Source organism: Aquarana catesbeiana, linkage group LG01 (assembly GCF_042186555.1).
Source record: "Aquarana catesbeiana isolate 2022-GZ linkage group LG01, ASM4218655v1, whole genome shotgun sequence".
NCBI lineage: Eukaryota > Metazoa > Chordata > Amphibia > Anura > Ranidae > Aquarana > Aquarana catesbeiana.
In genome coordinates, this window is record NC_133324.1 from 248,594,386 (window position 1) to 248,615,160 (window position 20,775).

Genomic DNA, 20,775 nt, shown 5'->3' on the forward strand with positions numbered 1-20,775 from the left:
CAGCATTGGTCCAATGCTGCATCTGTAGTCACCCCCACCGGCTCTAACACCGAGAACCGAGTGATCAAACACCACCAAGTGATCGGTTCTCAGGGCTCCCTGAGCAGAGAGCTGGTGACTTTCAGTCACTGCTCTCTGCTCTGCCCCCTCTTTTCTCACTGGAGTGCTGGGCTGTGGAGGGGACAGGAGTGGCCAAGCTCAGGCTCTCAGCGGCTCGCTGAGAGACTGAGCTGGGTGCTGGTCCAGGCACGTGGGCAGATCCTTACTGCATTGTCGCGATTTTGCCGGAGCCTAGACCGACTCTGTGATTTCAGCCGACAGCAGGCTTCAGCCCGCTGTCTGCTAAAAACGGGTCACAGGAGTGCAGAAAGAAACTGCATTCCTGTGATCCACAGGAGAAGTACAGCCAAACGAGCTGCTCCTTTAATGTCAAAGTGAAAACTGATCTTTCCTGAACTGAACTCTGTAAGCTGTGCCAAAAAACGGAAAGCAGAGGGCAAAGGTTCAGTCAACAGTATGGCCTGTGGTCTCCCTGTAGCTGATCTTTTCTCTTTCACTGACTTACCACGCCTTGTCTCCGAGTGGTGGCGGCATAAAGACAGAACTTAGATTCCTTATGCCAAAGCGGTCTCCCAGATGGCTGGTTATACGATGACCGGTGGGCTAAAATTTAAGATGCAGCAGGAGATGTGCAGAAAGCACAGATCCATAGAATGAATGCAACAGAAACATGCATGCAATGCAAGCACAAGCAGTAGTGGCTGAGATCTTACATTGCAGATATACAGCTTTAAAGGAGAAGTCCAGCCTGAGCTTTTTAGGCTGGGCTTCTCCTATGGGTCACAGTCACAGGAGTGCAATTGGTTTTGCACTCCTGTGAACCGTTTTCAGCGGAGAGCGGTCTGAAGTTCACTCTCTGCTGACGTCACTGGAATCAGTCCAGGCAGTGCGTCATCCCGACTTCTGGGACCGCCAGCTGCCTGGACTAATGGCAGTCTCAGCCACTCAGCGAGTCGCTGAGACGGCCACTCCCTGCCCCTCCACAGCTCAGCGCTCCAATGAGCGTGGAGGAGCAGAGCAGCAGCTCCGGGTGGTGAGAGAACGGAGCCATCGGCGATGTTCGGTGGCTCGGTTCTCAGTGAAGAGGCGACCAGGGACAGATGCAGCATCGGTCTGATGCTGCATCCACATAGGTAAGTATGAATAGGCAAAAAACAAAAAAAACAAAACATACTTCTCTTAAGTCTGCGAGTACAGGAGTACCTAGGCAACACCACATACCAGGAAGGGAACAGCTACTTTTTGGGTACAGATTAGGGGCAGTTAAGATTTCTAGAATTATAGTTTCCTATTACAGTCCAGGGTCACTTTAAGTTAAGGATGAGCTCCGGCGTATTCGCACAGCCCACGTGCAGAGCCCGCCAGGAAGTCAGCACTGCGCTGCGCTAATCACAGGCAGTGAGACATTGTCCCGATGCGCAGCTGCAGAGATCGGGAAATGTCTCCCTGCCTGTGATTAGCGCAGTGCTGACTTCCTGGCGGGCTCTGCATGTGGGCTGTGTGAACACGCCGTAGCTCATCCTTACTTTAAGTATATAATAGATGCACTGTTGGCAGTAATTGAGTCAGTGGTCTGTTCTCTATCAGCTTTGCACATCTGAACAATGTCGTTTTTGTCCATTCCTCTTTGTAAAACTCCTACAGCTCTGTCAGGTTCCTGGGGGTTCATGAGTGAACAGCAACAAACTCTTTGGTTAAGATCTGAACTCTAACATGGCCATTCCAAGAGTTAAAGTGGTTCTAAGGGCTCAAGGTTTTTTACTTTCATGCATTCTATACATACAGGTAAAAAACCTTCTGTGTGCAGCAGCCCTCCCATAACATACCTGAGCCCAGAGATATCTCAATCCAGCAATCTGCGCAAGTGTCTCGTCTCTCCAGAGACTCTCTCTCCACATTGGCTGAGACAGCAGCCAACGACTCCCGCTGTTGTCCAACACAGCCACAGAGACAATCAGGAGAGAGGGGGCGGCGCCAAGCCGCTGCTCTGTGTGTAAATGGATACGCAGAGCCGCAGCTTTGGTGCAAGCCTACTTGGGTGCCCCCATTTCAAGCTGCTTCCTCTTGAGGAACTTGACAGGAGGGAGGGGGCCAGGAGCATCGGTGAGGGACCTGAGAAGAGGAGTATCATGGGATCAGGAGCTGCTCTGTGCAAAACCGCTGAGGGTTTCGTTTGAGGGTTGCTGGGCAGTGCCAAACTTTATATGGGTGGATATCATGGGGAAGATTCACTGGGAAACCTTGATGGCTACTGTGTGTGCAGACCCCCTTTTACCCACACACCTGGAGCCGCTCACCCTATGTGAACAGCTGGAGAAGGACAAACTGTGCCTGGCTGGCTACTAGTCTCTTCATCTACTTACTAGTCTTGTCTGTACCTGGCCTGGATCTAGCATGCATTTAGTATATCCCTGGATTCTTGTTATTTCACCAGCTTCTGAGAGCGTTCATGGTAACTCCCTTGCCCTGCAGCACGTAGGCCTAACTACAGACCCATCTATCTTTTCTCGAATATGCAACTATTGCATAGGCAAAAGATTAGGATAAGTGAATGGGATAGCAGGCATCTAAAAAGGCATTGTATCTTCTGGTCGTCATTGCAGTTTCACAAGGAAGCCTGGAAAATTGCTGTGTACGGGGGATATTGGTAACCTAACTCAATGTGGCATGTCACAGTACACACACGTCTGCTCCAGGTCATACACATAAGTTTTCTGCACTCTGCATTACATATTCCTGACCCCTGCACTCTGGGTAATTTACTCCTTACCCCTGCACTCCGCATTATTCACACCTGACTCCTGCATTCTGTGTTACTTACTCCTGACCGCTACACATGCTTTACTACTGACCTCTGAATAACCTACTACTGACCCTGAACTTTGCCTCCCTTAGTTTTTTGGGGCCCTACTAGGTTATCTCCTTACAAAAAAGTGTGCTGCACCTTGATGAACTATATACTCTTCCATGTTATTTAGGTAGATCTCCACCCCTCCAAGTTTGCCAATCCCTAGTCTACATAATTGAATAATAACTGAGTGAATTATTTGGGTAGGCCCTCCTACTACATAACAGTTATATAGAGACAGTGTATATAAATTATACACATTTGTTTTTCTATCACAATGTAGGTACAAGTTTAAATGTCTTTGACATTGACACAACTGGAATATGGAAATAAACTTACTTGTTTCTTCTTGAGCTTGGTGATCTGTTGCTCCACCATGGTGATTTCACGGTCCACCCTGTCCATGTTCTGGATCAGCTCCTCCTTTGAAAGGCGAGTGGGCAGCAAATCCAAATCTCCTTCCACATGTGGCGGACTCGAGGGAGACAAAGGCTCCAGTTTCCCAGCTAGGCAGCGATCCTGGAGATGGTAAAACATAGCCTTACACACCATTTCACTTCAAAATTGTACAGCGTTCAAAATGATCCTCAAATGGCTTTTACAAGAGAAAGTGGTGAGACAAATCTGTGTGGTTGAAAACAATCTAACTCTGAATATAATCAGCTTGACATAAAAATGTTTATCAACGTGTTTCTTTGAATAGGTATGAGTGTATGAAATGGAGACAGACTGATTTGTTTGCAGGCTGAATTTTCTGGTTTAATTCTGCTGCACAATAATTGTGCTTTACTGTTAAACTTTTCACGTTGCACATTTATCAGTCTATTCATGTTGTAAAGGGCTGTGCCAACTGTTGGCCCTATATAAATATTGTATGATAATAATAATAATAATAATAATAATTAAAACTATGAACCATTTACTAGAGGTCCAAACTATGAAAAGTTTGCTAAAAGTTCTTGTTGTCCATAGCAAGAACTGTGGAACATCTTGAAACTAACACTCAGTTATTCGGCAGGGAAGCTGATTAAATTGCCTGACAAACCGTGTTTTTCGTCTACTAAAATATTTTTGCCTACTAACACTATTTTAGTCAACTAAAATATGACAAAAACTAAAAATTCAGATGACTAAAATACGACAGAAAACTGCACTTTAGTCAAAAGATTAAAATACGACTAAAACTAAAAAGGCATTTTAGTCAAAAGACTATGGCTAAAACTAAATTGTGAAATGTGACGTTAAAATGAACGCTGCACTACCACATAAGAGTAAGTAGGGGGCATCTACTAAGCTGCTAAAAGGAGAAATAAAAATAAGAAAAAGGCTTTTCTTATTTGTTTTCTTAATATTTATTGTTGGTAATATATTCAGATAATATGTGCAATGACATTACAACCAACAGAGCTTATTATACATAACAACGGCTAAATCGGTGTTTACTCCAGAAATATATAATGAGTATATAATGAGTTTAGCAATTCTAGAGAAATAATTAAAGCGTTTGTTACCCCAACACTTCATATTCCTGATATGTGTCTGCTGTACCATGTACTTGTATGAAAAAGTCTTCTGTTTGTGCTTCTTCCTTTTTGTGAAATCCCTGGTGTTCCTGCCAGTGCCTCTGCTTTCCTATTAAAAACTGACCACACTAAGCAGGAGAGCAAAGCGTAGTCGTTTTCTAGCTGTGCTGGGAACTCCTGCTCTCCTCCAATGATCAGACTTGTCCTGACACGCCCCTGCAGCACAACCATTCACTGGGAAGCTCAGTGTGCTCCTGCTCCTCCTCCCCCCAGCTCTTATGCAGCTAAGAACAGCTCTATAAGTGATTACAAGAGGGAATGTAATCATTTATAGAAAAAGGAAAAAGGGCGTTTATAATGTTTTTTTTTTTTTTTAATATTTATACAAAAATGTTTTGCCTTTCATCTCTTTTAAACTTAATGTGTTGTTTTACAAAGTGATCATTTACAATCACTTTAAATAATGCACTACAATTTGATTTTCGTAGACTAAAAATGTACTGAAGATTTTAGTCAACTAAAATACGACTACAACTAAAACAATTCAAATTAATAAAATATGACTAAAACTAAAATGGCATTTTAGTCAAGAGGCTATTTCAAAAACTAAATCAAAATTTGGCATCAAAATTAACACTGCTGACAAACAGATCACCAATAAAAATCTGTATATATGGTATACAATTAGGAAACCGGCATGCTAAATGAAATTTGCAAGTTACACCATAATGACAATGAAGTACACACAATGAGATTATCGGACGAATGATCGTCCTTTTTTTGTTGCATGCTAGTTTCATATAGAAAATGAAGAGGTTACTAAAGTTACAAAAACTCTCGTATAAGAGAATACAACTTCGGAAGTGATGCAATGTTTTGCATTGTAATGTAATGTTCTTTAGTCTACGAGCATGCGTGGTCTTGGTCTAATGATTTTTTTCAGACGAATACTGTACTGATTGAACGAAAATTGTACGGTCTGTTATCGTACAAGAAAAATTATCGTGCTTGTCTCTTCGGGTATTGTTGAATGAACTATCATGATGGGCCCTCGAAAGCTGTGTACTAACAATCAGATTATCGTACGAAAGTGATTTTTGTCATCCAATTTTCTGATCGTGTGTACTAGGTATTAGGGTTAAAGATTACACTCATATAGTTACAGCTTTTATTTTATAATATGATAATGTACTGTAGACAGTCAGAGAATGAACTGAGTTATATTTTTATGATCAAATAACTAGTCTGTTTTTATATTTCTTAATCCCAATGTTCCCTACTTGTTTAACCACCTCCTGCCCGCCGTATAGTAAAATGATGGCGGGCGGGATCCCTTCTTGTTCTGGGACGACGTCATATGACGTCACCCCAGTGTCACCACTCTCACACGCCCGAGGGGGCAGGCAGCGTGGTGATCTTAGTAAAGAGCTCTTGGCTCATGTGATCGACTGTGTCCAAGCACAGCCGGTCACGTGTAAACATGGAAGTGCTGTTTATCGGCTCTCCTCACCTCACTGACAGAGTAGATCAGCCGATCAGTGGCATCTCCTCGCAGGGGGAAATCAAGTGCCCTGATTATCAGTGCATCCCCAGCAGTGCCCATCAGTGACACCAATCAGTGCCCATCAGTGACACCAATCAGTGCCCATTAGTGACACCCATTAGTGATGCCAGTCAGTGCTGCCTTTCAGTGCCTGCTCATCAGTGCCACCCATCACTGCCACCTATCACACCTATCAGTGTGGCATTAGTGCCCCCTCATCAGTGCACATCAGTGAAGCAGAAAAATGACTTATTTACAAAATTTACTGACAGAAACTAAGAAAAACTTTTTTTTTTTTGTTTGTTTTTTGTTTTTGTTTTTTAGCAAAAGCTAAAAAAACTCAGCGGTGATTAAATGCCACCAAAAGAAAGCTCTATTTGTGTGAAAAAAATGAGAAAAAATTCATTTGGGTACAGCACTGTATGACCGCGCAATTGTCATTCAAAGTGTGATGGCGCTGAAAGCTGAAAATTGGCCTGAGCAGGAAGGGGATAAAAGTGCCCAGTGGGCAAGTGGTTAAAGCAAAAGTATTTTACAGATATCAAGGTATCTTACAGGCCATAGGTCACAACATTCCACACCAATCACTGTCGCTTGTTAGCATTAGCTTATCTTAGATAACCATTCTAAATATTTCTTCACAATGCTCAAATATTCCATAAAAGCAAAGCTGACTGACTGAAATAGATTTTACATAGGAAAATATATACTGTATTACATTTAAATACATAGAATACTTGAGTTCACTGAGGAATTCCATGACCATGTAACCAAAGGCATCAGGCACAGCACTTTTATACAACTGAATAAACTTTTTTTTGTTGTAAAGCACAGCTCTGCACACCTCAAGCAAGCCTGATTTGTGAAAAACTGGAGGTAAAAAAAGTTCCTAAAAACTATTTAAGATATATCAATTTTGATAGTACTAGAAATCAATAGATGTCATTGGATACAAAGTCCTTTTTTATATAGTTTCCAAAATTCAGCCAACATGTTCTGAGAGAGCTGTCAACCTTTTATAAAATAACCAATACAATGACATTCATTTATTACAATCAAACCCTGTATATTCCAGGTAGACAGTGTAAAATAATGTCCATTGCTCTTTGTGTACCATGGTGTGTATGAGCTAGATATATATATATATATATATATATATATATAGATATCTATATATATAGATATCTATATATATATATATAGAGAGAGATATCTCTCTCTCTCTCTCTCTCTCTCTCTCTCTCTATATATATATATATATATATATATATATATATATATATATATATATATAAACACACACACACGCACATAGATATAGATATCTATATCTATATCTATATCTATATCTATATCTATATATCTATCTATCTATCTATCTACATATACACACACACACACACAGTAGGCTGCCATTGCCGGCCTCTCATTTTGGGAATATTCATTCCATTGCTTTCATGCTAATGTTTTGGCTACAATGCTATGATGCTGGCCTGGAAAAAAATACATAGGTTTTGACACTTTTCTGACACTCATTTAGACTGCATTCACACTTCAGTGTTTTGAATTGCGGCAATCGTGGATTTCAAAGCGCAGCTGTGTGAATGACAAATGAGATGCCATTCATTTGAATGACACCTAAAATCACAATGCGGGTCTTCCCCGTTTGGCGTGCGATAAATCACACTGCAACCTGCATCTCTTGAAGCATGTCACCCAAAAGTAGCTCCTGAACTTTTTCCCCACACAGTGATTTTGGGTGTCATTCAGATGAATGGCATCTCAAATGTGAGTCCCGTGATTTGTCATTCACACATCGGCACTTTGAAATCGAAGGAAAACCTCCCCGTGATTCAAAACGCTTAAGAATGCAGTCTGATGCCGCGTACACAGGGTCGGAATTTGCATCAGAAAAAGTCAGATGGGAGCATTTCATCGTATATTCCGACCGTGTGTATGCCCCATCGGACTATTTCCATTGAAAATTTAGATGGACTTAGATAGAGAACATGTTCTATATTTTTCCAAATCACAATCATCGGAAAAAACATTTGTCTGTATACTGTTCCGACGAAATTAGCAGAAGGAGCCCAAAGGGTGGCGCACTGGCTAGTGAACTTCCTTTTTCTAGTGCCGTTGTACGTGTGGTACGTCACTGTGTTCTTGACGGTTGGAATTTGGTGTGACCGTGTGTATGCAAGACAGCTTGAGCGGAATTCCGTCGCAAAAACCTTTAGAGTTTATTTCGGTGGCAAAACCGTCGTGTGTACGCGGCATAAGGGTCCTTTCACACCATACTGTACATTCAAAAATTAAAAATTAATGTGTGTTGTGTGCATTTAACGTGTATTTTCATTGGTGTTGCGAGGGTTTGTGTGATTACATAAAAGCTATTTATTTTTATATCTTTACTTTCTGTTGTGTTTTGTTTACATACATTCATATAAATGCAAACGAGTTAGAAAAATGATTGTCTATAATGCAGGCTATACATAAATAATAGGCAGTATTCCAAGCAGCTAACTTATTGATTTTCATATATTTATGAAAGAGAGCATCTTATAGAGACATAACAATACAACCTCATGCACATTGGACATTTTTACAGCCGCTGTTTTGGGAGTCGGGCATTTTTTTTTGCAGCCAGTAAACTCCCCAGCATGTTATCCTATGTATCCATGCACACATAGGCTTTTATTAGCGTTTTTGGCAGGGGTGTTTTCTGGCTAGAAAAAAAAAAAAACAGAACTAGTGGGTTTGAAGAGGAGTTTTTGAGCCATAAGCTTTTTTGGGGATATAGTTTTGCTAAAAAAAAAAAACACTAAAAAACACAAACGCCTAAAAAACGCAAAAGGCAAAAAGGGCATTTTATATGATATTTTATATCATTTCCAGTGTGCATGAGGCCTACATCAGAGTACCAGATGTCCCCACAGTTCCTTTATTTATACAAAGGCTTCCTCCAGGGGTTGGCGGGCTGCATCCAAAAGGTTGTGGACTGGAAGTGATGTCATGGAAGTGCACCTTCCCTCACTGGTAATGACATCACTCCAGCCGGGGGGGATAGTGATTTTTGGAGCCATTTGTGTATTTAAATGGTTTGTATACCATATGCTGACAGGTGGATCTCACTTGAGAAAGGGGTTCCTCAATGGAGATTTATGCAATAAGAAAATATGACAAAATGTCAGTTTATAAACAAACTGAGATAGACAAATGAAGGATGGCATTGCTAACTTTTTTGGCAATGCTAATTCCCCAACGGTCATGCTGGTCTAATGACTTGAGTGCTTTAGAAGTCACTGAGTCAGAACATGTTTGCAGCAAATGAAGTCACAGCAAAGTCAGAACTCCTACATACTTCACTCAGGTGATCAATGCCAGCAGATGAGTACTAAGACACTGATGACACCAAGCAACTATCATTTACAGAAGGTGAGGTCAGTAATGACAGCTTCCATATTTTTCCCCAACACAGATTTGCTTTGCAGGTTGAGATTTGAATTGTTGCTGTGTATTAATATATGAATAAAATCTCTCAACTTGGTAATGAGCCAGTTAAGAAAAGAAGACTACGAAGAGGTCCACCCTCTGGTTTCAGTTGGCTGAGGCTGCTGGACATAGCCCAGCCACTAATAAAAGCCTCACCCTGGTGGTCCTGGTCCAGCTGCAACGCTCAAACTAAACAGGGCTTATTAAAACTTTCTGTTTGCACTTATGAACTTTCCCCTTTTAATCTCAATGAACTCTAAAATGGCAGCATATTCTACATGGCAGGATGCAATAAGCTTACAACAAACTAATGTCATCTAAACTACAAGCTTGTAACCACATTCAACTGTTCCATGGCAAAACAGTGGAATGTTAAAGCCATCGATATTACAAAAAGCCTATTGTGACAATATACTTGATAGCAGCAGGAAAAATGCACAATGACCCCATTGTTGTACGCTTGGAACCAGAATAGCATGTTGATCTGGCGATGAAAGGGTGAGGATCCCTCTGTTTTTCCAGAACAGACTATTAAAATGCATCCCATGTGAGGGAAACCTAAGTCTCTGTGGCAGGAAGCCAACAGAGAGCACTCCCCCCTCTAATGAAACCCAACTCTCTCTTCAGAGACCTGCCTTGTATAGCTTGGCATCCCCCACCTCTATACTTGTTGCTGCTCACCAGCTGCACACTCACAATGACATTGGTATGACTGGGCCTACACGAGTGACAATGACATCATAGCTTTACCCAGCCAAGTTATAACACTGCAGAGATAAAATGGGAAGTGGCGTCGGGAGAATACTTAACCCTTTAGGCAACAGATTAGCAAGAAAACAAGGCTCAGGACAGGAAATGTTAAAATTCACACTGGACTTTTTAAACATAGGTCAAAGTTCCTCTCAACGCGCTGGAAGTATATTCGGATTACAGTGCTAAATCACTCTGCTGAAATCGGACACTAAGCACTTTTCCTGTACTGGGGAATGAAGGTTGATAGTGGTTCCTGCCAAACCCTTACATGTGTTCGTGGCAACAAAGGGTTACATTTCCTTATTAACCTGCAGCTTGTGGCTTCCAGGGGAATGGAAAACAAGCAGGGTTTGGAATAATGAAATAATGATGTTTGTTTGCTCTTCTGGCAGATTATTCAGTCAATGCCTGCTCAGTAATTACACTTCCTAACCATTTGTTTTTATAAGCTACTAACAACTGCACAGAAATTCTTTATTAGTGTGACCATACATGCAGAAAGGGGAGCACCTGCTAAACTGGGAGCAAGTAGAGAATGGGGTAGAGCCCGGCCCATAAAAGTAGCAATGTAGACCCACTTTGCCCTCCAGGAACAGAGCATTTTATGATGCCCCAGATGGACCATCAACAGGACTGGTGGGACTTGGAGAATAAAAGGCTCTGTCAAATGACTACTTACTTATTCCTGGCAAAGGGGGTCTATTGTCATCCCAACACTAGGGCACTCTGATGTTTGTTCTGCCACTGTCGGTTGGCACCCTGCTTTCATTTCCCTGAAAAATTGTGCCCCAACAAATTCAAGTGTCTCTAAACCCACATCATAAAAAAACTATCAATAAATGCACATACTGTACATACTCACTCAGTCACTATGGGATTTGTTTTCTGTATTCTTCAATAAAACTAGTTGATCCTGCTGCACTCTATCTCCCCATTCTGTCCAAGTCCCCAATGCAGCTGGGGATTTTTCGGAGCAGTGTTGGCAGCTAGTGCACATGCTCAGTTTGCAGTGTATTTCTACCCTGAGCATTTCTTCCCTATCACGTCTGAGCAGCCCGTGTGACTATTGAGTCACAGATGGATGTGGGTGTATACACAGTGGTAAATGACAGCCCACTCCCTCCCGTCTCCTCCTTCATGCCCACTAACCAGCTAAACATAATTGGGGTAGGATGTTACATCTTGACTGATGGAGGCTTCACTTCCCTGTTATTCTAAGACACAGGCTGGAGGGGCGTGACACAGCCTGTGACTGGCAGAAATCCAACTTCACCATGTTATTGCCACAAAATAATAAAGATTTGATTTCATATATATTTGTATGAAAATTTCAAACAGTTTATTGACATTTAATATTTATTCTTACTCTGTATCCTAAAGGCTGTTTTTTCTTTCTTTTTTGAACATGTGACCAGCAGCAGAGGACTATAAGCTTCTCCTGCCTCTGTTTCCCTGCAGACAGGCTGGGAAAGAGCTGGGTCATGTGACAGCTGTATATCGAATAGGAGTGTTTTTTTTTTAAATTAAAATAATTGCAGTGCTATCATCCATATACAGAAAGAGAAGGGATAATTTAAGTTAAACAGTGCGCGTTTAGTATCAATTTAAGCAAAATTATGTCTTGGATGTTTCCCAGCAATAAATTCTTATCTTTCCTACGCTCCCCCTGCCACACCATTCACTGACGGTAAGGCCCCTTTCACACTTATGCGACTTCAAAGTCACAAGATTTTGCCGCGATTTTGACAAGACAGTCGTACGACTGTGGATCCGACTTTGCACTGCGACTTGAAATCCGACTTCAATGAACAGGGAGCCGTCTTTGATCCCCAACAATATCAGGCACTGTCTGGTATGAATCTTTAGGGGGAACTCGATGCCAAATTAAAAAAAAAAAAAAAGGCATGGGTTGCCGCTCCAAGAACATACCAGGTCCTTCCGTCTTATTCGAGCACACAGCCCGGCAGGTCAAGAAAGGTGGTGGGGATGAGCGAGCGCCCCCCCCCCCCCCCCCTCGAACCGTACCAAGCCGCATGCCCTCAACATAGGGGAGGTGGGTGCTTTGGGGCAGGGGAGGCTCTGCGCTCCTCATCCCAAAGCACCTTGTCCTCATGTTGATGAGGACAAGGACCTCTTCCCGACAACCCTTGGCGTTGGTTGTCAGGATCTAAGGCCGGGGGGCTTATCGGAATCTGGAAGCCCCCTTTAACAAGCCCCCTTTAACTCTGTACCCCTACCCAATCACCTAAAAAGTGTAAAAAACAAAACACAGTACACGTTTTTAAAGTAATTTATTAGGCAGTCTCTTCTGACTTCTTCTCCCCTCTCTGGCTCTTCTGCCTCCTCCACTGAGATCTTCTAGCCCTCTCCGGTTCTTCTCCCTCTGTCCGTTGTCTTTTCGCTATCTTCTCGCTCTTTTGCTGGGTCTTCTCCGCTGCCGTCTCCCTTTGTTCTTCTTCCAATGTTGACTCAATGCTCTCTCCTGCTCTAATGCTGGGTGCGCGGTATGCCACTACTTATCTTGGCATGGGGCGGGGTCACCGGAGGCCCGCACCTTATGACGTCACCACCTGGGGCATGACGTCACCGCCCAGGACATGATAGGCGGTGACATCATAAGTGGAGGGCCTCCAATATAAGCACTGCGCACCCACCATTAGCGCTGAGTCAACATCGGAAGAAGAACAGAGGGGGAAGACAGCGGAGAAGACCCAGCAAAAGATCCAGCAAAAGAGCAAGAAGATAGCGAGAAGACCTGGCAGAAGTCAGCGGACAGAGGGAGAAGAACCGGAGAGGGCTAGAAGACATCAGTGGAAGAGGCAAAAGAGCTGGAGAGGGGAGAAGAAGTCGGAAGAGACCCCGGAGCTGCCTAATAATAATTTTAGGTGAATGGGTAGGGGTACAATGGGTGGGGGGCTGGAATCTGGGAGCCCACTTGTTAAAGGGGGCTTCCAGATTCCAATAAGCTCCCAGTCCGCAGACCCCGACAACCAACGGCCAGGGTTGTCAGGAAGAGGCCCTTGTCCTCATCAACATGGGGACAAGGTGGTTTGGGATGGGGGGAGCAGTGCTCCCCCACCCCCAAAGCACCCACCCCCCATGTTGAGGGCATGAAGCCTGGTATGGTTCGAGGGGGGGCACTCACTCGTCCCCACCCCCTTTCCTGACCTGCCGGGCTGTGTGCTTGGATTAGGGTCTGGTATGGATTTTGGGGGGCCCCCACGCCGTTTTTTTCGGTGTGGGGGTTCCCCTTAAAATCCATACCAGACCAAAGGGCCTGGTATGCTCTTGGAGGGGGAACCCATGCCGTTTTTTTTTTTTTTTTTTTAATTGATTTGGCGTGGAGTTCCCCTTTAAGATCATCAGAGCACAAGTCGCATGTTAATACGGCGATCCGACTACAGTGATATTCAATGGGCTGAAGTAGGATCAAAGTCTGACCAAAGTAGTGCAGGGACTACTTTGAAGTTGGCATGACTTAAAGTTGTACTAATATGAATAGTTGTCATTGGAAATCAAGGGGAATAATTTGTCATGCTACTTTGCAGTCCCAAATCGTGGGACAAGTCATACAAGTGTGAAAGGGGCCTAAGCAAAGGAAAAACCTGTTATTCTGATACATGGAGGAGTATGTAACTCATGCTATGCGACAGCTTCATCATACAGGGAGTCTCTAGTCCTTTGTAAGCTACAACTCCGGTGACTTGTGTCTTACACAGGTTTGATTTTTTGCTTCTGCATCTGTGGAGGTCAGCACTTTGCCCTGCATGAGCAAAGCACAGACTCATTTTAAGGTCAGATACCTTTGTTGAACTACCATAGCATTTGCAGTTAAGGTTTTAGGAGAGTGATGCTACAGAAAAACAAACGCCTTTTTTTTTCATTCATACATTTTATAGCATAGCAAAGAGCACCTCTGTGAAATAAGGGATGTTTCAGAGCCAGAACAGGTACAGCAGCATGAACAAAGAGGTCACATATACATAGAAGTAATCTTCAAAATATTACATTTTGTTGAGAGGGAAATCAGATATATCAGGAACTAACAGCCGCCCATTTTACTCTGCGGTTATTATAGCCCTTAGAAGTCCAATATCTGTTTAAAAAGTCAATATTGTATTTCATGGACAGTTGAGCTTAGTCCTTTCTACATAATATCTGCTGTTAGAATAGGGTGAGAGGTGCTGGAGCTTTCAATGGTATTACTGGAGAAAAAAGCCATCTGAATAGCACAAAACACCTGTTCCTATGGCTACTTCTTTACTTTTATGAGGATTACAAAAGGGAATTGGAATGCTAAAATGTAAAGTTTTGTTGTGAAATAATTCCTCCTGGGTGAACTATATACTGTACATTGCAAACATTGTATTATTATTGTAAACTCTACCAGCACTTTTATCACACCAATTGGTACGTTGCAGGATTTGCCTTTGGGATACGCAAAAAACTGCCCAGAACTCTATTCTGATTGCAAGCTCTGTCCACGCTCTTAAAAAAAAAACAAAAAACAGCAAGACAAGCACAGAAATAGATTTTTGGGGGTTTTCTGTACAGAACACCCCCATGGTTCAAGGAAAGGTAATTTGAATTTGTTTTCAGTTTTTAAATATACCTAGCTGCACATGTAATTAGATATTAAGACCCCTTTCTCACTGAGAAGCTTTACAGGCGCTATAGCGCTAAAATTAGTGCCTCTCCTCTCACTCCAGTGTAAAAGCCTGAGTGCTTTCACACTGGAGCGGTGCGCTGGCAGGACGCTCAAAAAAGTCCTACTAGCAGCCTCTTTGAAAACAATGGGCAGTGCTGCCGAAGCACCGGCAAAGCAGCGCTGCAGCGGGCGCTTTTAACCCTTTTTCGGCCAATAGCGGGGTTGAAAGCGTCCCGCTAGTGGGCAAAAAGCGCTGCTAAAACGACAGTAAAGCACTGCTAAAAATAGAGGTGCTTTACTGCCGACACGGCTCAGTGTGAAAGTAACAGTTTAAAAACCTCTTAAGCCGCGTACACATGAGCGCAATGTCGACAGAAAAAGTCAGACGGAGTCTTTTCATCATCTATTCCGATCGTGTGTTCTGACGGACCTAGAAATAGAACATGTTCTAAATATTTCCGACGGAACCAATTCCTACCCGAAAACCGCTCGTCTGTATGCTGTTCCGAAGGACCAAAAACGATGCATGCTCTGAAGCAAGTACGAGAAGCTATTGGCTACTGGCTATTGAACTTCCTTTTTCTAGTCCCGTCACACGTGTTGTACATCACCGCGTTCTGGATGGACGGAGTTTGGTTTGACTGTGTGTAGGCAAGACCGCTTGAATGGAATTCCGTCGGAGTTCCGTTGGAGAAACCTTTGGAGTTTATTCCGACGGCGAAACCAGTCATGTGTACGCGGCATAAGTGTATAAACAAGTAACTAAAGTAAAATATAAACACATCTACTGTGCTCAGCAAAGCATGGAGTACATATAATCCAAAAGATAAAGTGGCACTCCTAAGGCTTGAAAGGTGAACACTTATGCCATGTATACACGAGCAGAATGTCCATTAGAAAAAATCCGATGGGAGCTTTTCATCGTATATTCCGACCGTGTGTATGCCCCATCGGACTTTTTCCGTCGAAAATTCAGACGGAATTAGATAGAGAACATGTTCTAAATTTTTCCGACGTACCAAAAGCGACGCATGCTCTGAGGCAAGTACGAGACGGAAGCTATTGGCTACTGGCTATTGAACTTTCTTTTTCCAGTCCCGTCATACATGTTGTACGTCACCTCGTTCTGGACGGTCGGACTTTGGTGTGACCGTGTGTATGCAAGACAGCTTGAGCGGAATCCCATCGGAACTCCGTCGGAAAAACCTTCAGAGCTTATTCCGACGGCAAAACACACACACTATACCAAGGGATTCACTGAACACTATGGGTTAGGCAGAGAAGGCACAATAAATATTGCCTGCTTGCAACTTGGATGGTCTAAATGAATCCCTAAAATACTTTCCCCCTTTTAGCATGAGCTATTGAGTTCTGTAAACCAGTAGTGATTTACATCAAAGAAGCATCTAAGAAGCAAACAGAGCTACTACAAACACATGAATAAGAGCCTAAACCTTTTTTCCAGATGGCTTATAAAGAGAATGCTAAATATTATTATTCAATACCTCAAATTTTATTAAAGAAAGGAAACTTTATTTTGTTTATATCTCCTACCATAATAAATAGAGAAAAACATATGTAAAAAAACTACTACACATTCCATTTGAATGAAACCCATCATGAGAATAATATAAAGTTTGACATTTCCAAACCCTTCTCTTAGAAATGAATATTGCCTGGCTGTAATACTGACTGCCTTACATCCATAATATAAGTCCCTGACAAGGAACACTAAGCAGATGAAGATGCCTGTAAAGCACTGTGTAAAATTGATGACACTATATAAGTACCTGTAATACATAAAATCTGCATACTCATTCTATGTTAATTACTCAGAAACTCAGAAGTCAGTGGATAATAATACAACAGCCAGTCAACTAACATTTTCAGGAATATGTCAACAGCAGATTCCATTCTTACAGAATAAAAATAGCTGTAATGCTGCTCTATAGAGGAATTTAAACAAGCTCATTTCCTGTAACTCAATTTACTGTTCATTTAATTTCCTGTTCCTCAATTTGTCTTATTTGGTGGCACTGTTCTGCATTCCCTTTTATGAATATTTTGTTTTTTGCCCAAAGCCAGTTCTATTTCATCTAACAAGTGCCAATATAAATAACATTTCGAACATGTTGCATAAAGATTGTGGGAATGACTTTACCCTTACAATCCTTTTTATTTTGCAGACATTATGTGCCCTATTAATGAACACATTTTTTTCTGCAGCAATGAGTTCTAATTATATTCATTTTTTACCTACTCTCTACACAAGCACGGCAAAGTATAATAATTAAAGCGCACAGCAAGGCTGTGTTATAGGACCTCCATATGGGACAACATTTAAATTTGGATGGAAAATGCAATTATCCCTTGGAGTCGATAGGCAGCTGAGCGATATGATATGATCTGGAAATACCATTACTCGCTTTTTCTTGCTGCAGTTAAATTTACCCAAAGAAAGCTTAACTACAGTACTTAAATTCCCATTATGCAGGCTGGTGGCAGGGAGCTGTTAAAAAGTCTGTGACTTAAGCATCCTTTAGGAAGAAAAAGATCTGTGCTGGATTTAAAAAAAGACTATATTACACAGACCACCAAGGATGTAGGGAAATATTGTCTACATCATAACTAGCAGTAAAAGTTAGAGTGTATTAAAATACACCAATCAAGTGCAATCCTAAAACCTTTTTTCTTTAAGGTCGATCGGGACAGTGATGTGCAAAGCAGTGGAAGGAGAGGAGTCCACAGTGCGGATGCAGATACATCCACACTGCTGTGTATGTACGCATGTACGTACAGTGTGTGTGTGTGTGAGTGTATATGTGTATATATATATATATATATATATATATATATATATATATATGTATATTTATATGCGTATGTTTGTATGTTTATATATTCATACTAGTAGCAAGGACTGCCGCTGCTCTGAAAAGTGAGTCGCCTCCTCACTGCCTGTCTTAACCCCCTAAATGCAGCATCTCCATTCCACAACCGCATGAAATGCACGCAATTGTGGGGCCCATTTACCTGGGGGTATACATCCTGCTATGGCAACAGCATGCGTACGACCCTGGATGTTGCCTCTGCAGCTAAAGGGGGAACAGGCCAACCACATGGTTTTATAATCCTCCAACCTCATGTGTAAAGGAGCCCATAGTTTGTACGGCTCTGCGCTGCATATAGGGCAGCCCATTCATTTCAACGGGCTGCCCTACCTGCAATAATGCAGGAAAAGAAGCTCCGGACACCCTTTTCTATTAAATCGGGCCACATCGAAAAGACACAGAATTAATGGCACCTCTGCGCATCTACTAAAGAGCAGCACGTGTGCTGCATGTCAGGAATGTGCGTGATTTTGCATGCAATCCTCGACATGCAGTAATGTGAACCAAGCCTTAAGCCTCATACACACGATCCGATTGTTGGCCAACAAAGCGTCAGACTTTTGTCCGAAGGGAGTATGCCAGGAGAAGAGGACAAGAAGACCTGGACAGCCGCACACCGGAATGGATAAATCTGTCTTTTTATTCAAAATACAGGGTCATGGGGTACACAAAACACGACTGTGGGGTGGTACAAAAATAGTTGACGCATTTCGCACTTACACCAAGTGCTTACTCAGGAACTTGTCTTGCATACAAATGGTACACAATTGTCGGCCAACAAACATGAACGTAGCGACGTACTACGTGGAATTTCAGCTCTTGAGCACCAGGCTTCTGCTAATGTCGTGTTTGGTGAGCATTGATTCCGAGCATGCATGTTTGTACTTTGGACTTTTGTGTGACGGACTTGTGTACACACGATACGAAAATTTAACAACAGACCGTTGTCCGCCGAAAATTTACTAGCCTGCTATCCAACATTTGTTGGCAGAAAGTTGGACAACAATTGTCTGATGGAGCGTACTAACAATCGGATTTTAGGCAAACAGTCTGTCATCATACAATTCCCTGACGAAAATCCAATCGTTTGCACAAGGGTTTAGACTGGGAAACCTTGACACCAAAAATCCTTTTTAAGGGCGCTGTGACTGGAAAAAGGTTGACAAACACTGTACTATATGGCCAAATGTTTGTGAACACCTAACCATCACACCTATAGGAATTTGCTGGACATCCGAATCCAAAATTATGTACAATAATATGGTGTTGGCCCAACCTTTGTAGCCATAAAAGCTTCTACTCTACGGGGAAGGTTTTTCACAAGTTTATGGAGCATGTCCATTTGGTGCCCATTTAGTCCAAAGAGTTTTTGTGAGGTTAGTTACTGATGTTGGAGGAGAAGATCTGGCTTGCAATCGATGTCCCAGTGTATTCCAAAGTTGTTCAGTGGGGTTACAGTCATAGCACTGTGCAGGCCACTCAAATCCCTCCATACATACCTTGTCTCTATGAACTTGGCTTCTTCCACAGGGCACAAGGTTGGAAGTGCATAGTTGTCTTAAATATCTTTGCATGCTGCACATACTTTGAGACAGTTGCTGAATGAAGACTTCATCACTGACCTACTTCTGAAAATGCTAGATGCCCAGCTGTCTCAGGCTTTAAAAAATTGGATCACATACCCTGGAAAACATGCAGGCATTGTAGCTATAACTCCTAATGTGTATTTGTAACATGTTCCTTTAGTCAATGACTCAACAAGGTTGACTTACTAAAGGCCAATAGACTGTTCATTTCAAAAGATAAGTTTCCTTTTCCCAGAATTTAAAGTGATATTATAGTCTTTTTTTAGTTTAAAAATAATAAACATGTTATACCTACTGGCTCTGTGCATTTGTTTTGCACAGAGCAGCCCAGAACCTCCTCCACTCGGGTCCCTCGCCGTAGCTCCTGGCCCCTCCTTTTTGCGGGCACTAGCTGCTGTCTCAGCCAATCAGGAGGGGGAGTCATGGACAGCCAAGGCTATTTTGCAACATCGCTGGATCGAGATGGGGCTCAAGTATGTAAAAGGGGGGCTGCTGCACACAGAAGGTTTTTTGCATGCATTAAAATAAAAAAACATTTTACCTTTAGAACCATTTAATGAATTTGGTGACTTCCCTCATCCAATCAAGTGCAAGCAAAAGTGCAGGTGTCAAATATAGTATGTGGTCTGTATTTGCAAAAGATATTTACAAAACATAAAATGAGGATTGGGGCAACGAACAGGAGCATGGAAGGTTAATAAGGGTCCCGGAGCACAGGGCTAGAGTCATTTAAAAAGGATCATGCCAGAATAGTGATATGCAAGCTGCCATTACAGAGTTGTGCTTAAAGGTGCAACATCCAGACTGGTCATCCTGGTTTTTTCTTTTCTTACCATTTTTGTGACTCACTGTTGAGCCTCTGGCTTTTTTGTTTCTTTCTAAATAAAATAGTTTAGACTTGTACTGTATGTAAAAATTATTTAAAACTTAAGGTTATAAACAGTGTAAACGTTCAAAAATATGTGAAAAAATACAGTTTAATAAAACTCATTACAGTGAGCTGCATATTTTGAAACCCAAAATTCAAGGACATACAGTATGGTCATTCTTATGCTATAAATTATAACAGGTGCCTATGCATACATTGACATGCATTTTTGCAACATCATCACATGTTGCATTGAGCATGTCTGTTAATTTTGCTGAAGATAAACCATCATGGGTTAAATACCAATAACCCCCCATCACAGTGAATTGACCTTATAACCCAAAACCATAATTATTCTAAATTGAAATTGAAATAAAAATTGAAATAAAAATGGAACTTAAAGCTGAGTTCCACACAAAAATGGAAGTTCCACATTTGGCATGTCATTTTTTTGGGGGGGAGCGGGTACCCAGTTTTGACAGGCACCCAGCTCCCACTTTCTCCCCTGGCGCCGTCGTGCTGGAAGGAAGTTCACCTCTCCCCCTTCATTCCCTGCAATCTTT

The 20,775-nt window shown here is 42.2% G+C and overlaps 1 protein-coding gene across 18 annotated transcripts in view; it reads right to left on the reverse strand.

Moving 5' to 3' along the window:
- The window catches only part of NCOR2 (nuclear receptor corepressor 2), a 712,221-nt gene that overhangs the window by 365,066 nt on the left and 326,380 nt on the right, over positions 1-20,775 (reverse strand). For all 18 annotated transcript variants that reach the window (XM_073627809.1, XM_073627730.1, XM_073627722.1 and 15 more), the window contains exon 5: positions 3,248-3,427. In XM_073627809.1, coding sequence (XP_073483910.1) covers positions 3,248-3,427 — 180 coding nt within the window. The remainder of the gene's footprint in view (positions 1-3,247; positions 3,428-20,775) is intronic.